At 35.5% G+C, this 3271-nt stretch overlaps 1 protein-coding gene across 1 annotated transcript; it reads right to left on the bottom strand.

The window, feature by feature from the left end:
* Window positions 1-368: 368 nt before the first annotated feature.
* On the bottom strand, window positions 369-1307 carry LOC123236102 (olfactory receptor 4F6-like). The gene has a single exon (XM_044662365.1). It carries the CDS (start codon window positions 1305-1307, stop codon window positions 369-371), a length of 939 nt encoding a protein of 312 aa, XP_044518300.1.
* Window positions 1308-3271: the final 1964 nt, after the last annotated feature.

The following is a 3271-nucleotide window of genomic DNA, read 5'->3' on the forward strand; positions in this document are numbered from 1 at the left end:
GGGTAACCCTGGGCAAGTAGCTTAATGCCTGTTTGCTTCCATTTTCTCATCTACAAAATGAGGAAAATAATAACACCTTCATACCTCCCAGGATTGTTGTGAGGATCATATGAGATAATAATTTAAAGTACTTAGTGCAGGTACATTATGGCACACTGTAAATGCTATATACATTTTAGCTATTATTATCATTATAACAGCTTCAAATAGCTAAAGATACAAAATCTTGAAGGTAATGAATTTCTGGTTACATACAACAAATTCAGGCACATTCTGTGGCATAGATTTATCTGTTACTTCATTGAAACAATTTTTCATTCCTCCATATTCCAGAGTCCCAAGATCCATGGTCTTGACCAACAGTGCATTTAAGAGAATTTCTTTAAGAGAACAAGACGACTGTACATCCTCCTCATTCCCAACTTCATCTCTTTGTTCCTGAATGTATAGATGACTGGATTCAAAAAGGGAGTAATAACAGCATCAAAGATGGCAAGGAATTTATCAAGGTGGGAAATAGGGTGAGGCCATGTATAGAAAAAAATCAAAGGGCAAAAGAATAAAAACACCACAGTGATGTGAGCTGCCAGAGTGGAGAGGGCCTTGGATGAGACTCCTGAGGAATGTTTCTGAACCGTGACTAAGATGAAGACATAGGAGATGAGCAATACACAAAAGCAAACCAGGGAAATGAATCCACTATTAGCATTGACCATGAATTGTAGCCGATAGGTGTCAGTACATGCCAGTTGGATGAATTGAGAAAGGTCACAGAAAAAACTATCTAATACATTAGGACCACAAAAGGGCAAATCTACAACAAATGCCAATTGGACCCCTGAGTGAGTGATTCCTGTGATCCAGGCAAGAATCAAAAGCAAAATGCACATTCTTGGATTCATAATGGTCAGGTAGTGGAGAGGTTTACATATGGCAACATATCTGTCAAATGCCATGGCTATGAGCAATACCATCTCAACCCCTCCAAGAGCATGAGTAAAGAAAATCTGAGCAACACAGCCGCCAAATGAGATGACTTTGTGATTCCTGAAAAGATCACAAATCATTTTAGGAGCTGCAATGGAGCAACCTCCCATGTCAATGAAGGAGAGATTGGCCAACAAGAAGTACATGGGAGAGTGTAAGTGAGGATCAAAAATCACAGTGAGCAAAATGAGCAGGTTTCCCAGAATACTTGCCAAATAGACTACAGAGGAGAAGAGGAAGAGAAGAAGTTGGATCTCCCGTGAATCAGAGAGTCCAAGAAACACAAATTCAGCCACTACAGAATGATTCACTTCATCCATTGACTTCACTGAGTACAGTTATCAGTGATATTATCTGAAGAAAGAAGATAACAAGAAAATAAGAATTTGTGCCTACAATATTTGTGCTGTGAATTACTGTGCCTCTATTATAAATCTAATTGTTCTTTAACCTTTCACCCAATAAAGTGTCTTCTTCAGTATTCCTCTGTCTGTAGTGAAGCAAAGTGGGAGAATAAAAGAACAAAGTTTTAATAAATGTACTAAATTAAATACATGCAATTAGATGTTGATATTCATTTTTCTTGTCATTTTTCAGTCATGTCTGACAGTTTAGGGTAATATTTAGAAGTTCTTTTTGGCAAACATATCAGTGATTTGCCATTTCCTTTTCAAGAAAATTTTACTGATATGGAAACTGAAGCAAACAGTATAAAGTATCTTGCTCAAGGTCACATAGCTAATGAGAGTCTGAGGCCAGATTTTTTCACGAATATTCACCTTCTTGACTTCAGACCAGCACTCTATACACTATACAACCTAGCTACCCCAATTAAGGGTAATTTCCTTCAAAGTGTTCACCTGAAAAGATTATGTGAATTTGTTTCCAAAGTAGATAGGAGAGGATTGGAGGGCAAATAAGATAAAAGCTCTGGTAAGGAAGATTTTTTTCATTGCACTTTTGCAGTTAGGAAGTTTCTTAGATAGAATTTGAACTTGGGCTTATTTGCTTCTATCTCCTATGCTCTGTTTGTGCTCCACTTTTATCACAGCTAAAGCCACACATTTTTAATGAGATTGAGAAGCTTAGAGACTATGATGAAGATAATGTAGGAGATATGCTACTTAGTCATTGGTTGTTCAACTAAATTGTAAGATCTCTAAAAAAAGGAAAGTGATAATTGTCCTCTTTACACCTCCAGCATCTATCTTACTGCCTTAAACTTAAAGATTGCTTAATGAAATACTTATTGTGTAATTGAATTGCTTTTTAGTGTAAAAGGACAGGTATTGTGGGTGAAAAGGGAATGTTCATATATAAAAATATATGATAAGAACATTATGGCTGATTAAAATAAATCTATTATTTATGCCTTAATATCTTTTATTTTTAATATCTTCAGTGGTGGAAAATATTGGTCCTTTGAAAGTGAACTTAATTTTCCAAAATAGGGAAGTCTTCTAGAGACAGGATTGATGAGAAAGTAATGCCAGATTATAGAAAGAGTACTGGCTCCATCCAAAAGAACTAGGATCAAATCCTACCTTTCATACTTGATAATTGCATAACCTTAAGAAAGTCAAGCATCTTCCCTTGACTTCAGTTTTCTCATAATCAAGATTAGAGTAGACTAGATGACCTCTAATTTCTTTTTCTTCAAAAATAAAACATGAAGAGATAAGAATGGTTAGCTCAAATAGATAAGTTGGTTGTGTAAATCTCCAGGGACTTCATGGATTTTCCATGCATCATATTCATGGCTTCTTTTATCTAATTAAATCCCTTTTTTGAAAAAGAAAATCCTATTTCTCCTTTCTTTACTTTCTGGATGCCTGTATTCAATTCTTCTCCAAATGTAATTGGTCATTCTCCTACAACAGATTCACAGCCAATGTGACAATGAAGAAAATAGAGAAAAGCAATATTCTTCATTCAGAATTGTAATTCTAGAATGAAACTCAAAAGATCCTCTGATCCAGTTCCTCTCTGTCTTCTACTATATTTAAACCATGCAAGATATATTGATATTTTATGTCCTTCTTCAAACTAAAAGAATTGACTATCAATTGCTTTAATTAGTCCAGCATACATGTACTTGATCATCCCAATAGCGTATAAGACCTTCTTTTTGTTGTTATTATTGTTCAATCTTTTTCAGTCCTGTCTGACTCTTTGAGAACCCATTTGGGGATTTGTTGGCAAAGATATCAGAGTGGTTTGCCATTTCCTCCTGCAACACATTTTACAGATGAGGAACTAAGGCAAACAGAGTCAAGCAACTTGT

The sequence above is a fragment of the Gracilinanus agilis genome, chromosome 2 (genome assembly GCF_016433145.1).
Source record: "Gracilinanus agilis isolate LMUSP501 chromosome 2, AgileGrace, whole genome shotgun sequence".
NCBI lineage: Eukaryota > Metazoa > Chordata > Mammalia > Didelphimorphia > Didelphidae > Gracilinanus > Gracilinanus agilis.

Coding starts and splice junctions, on each gene's coding strand:
- LOC123236102 (XM_044662365.1), bottom strand. CDS start 1,307: ATGGATGAAGTGAATCATTCTGTAGTGGCTGAATTTGTGTTTCTTGGA.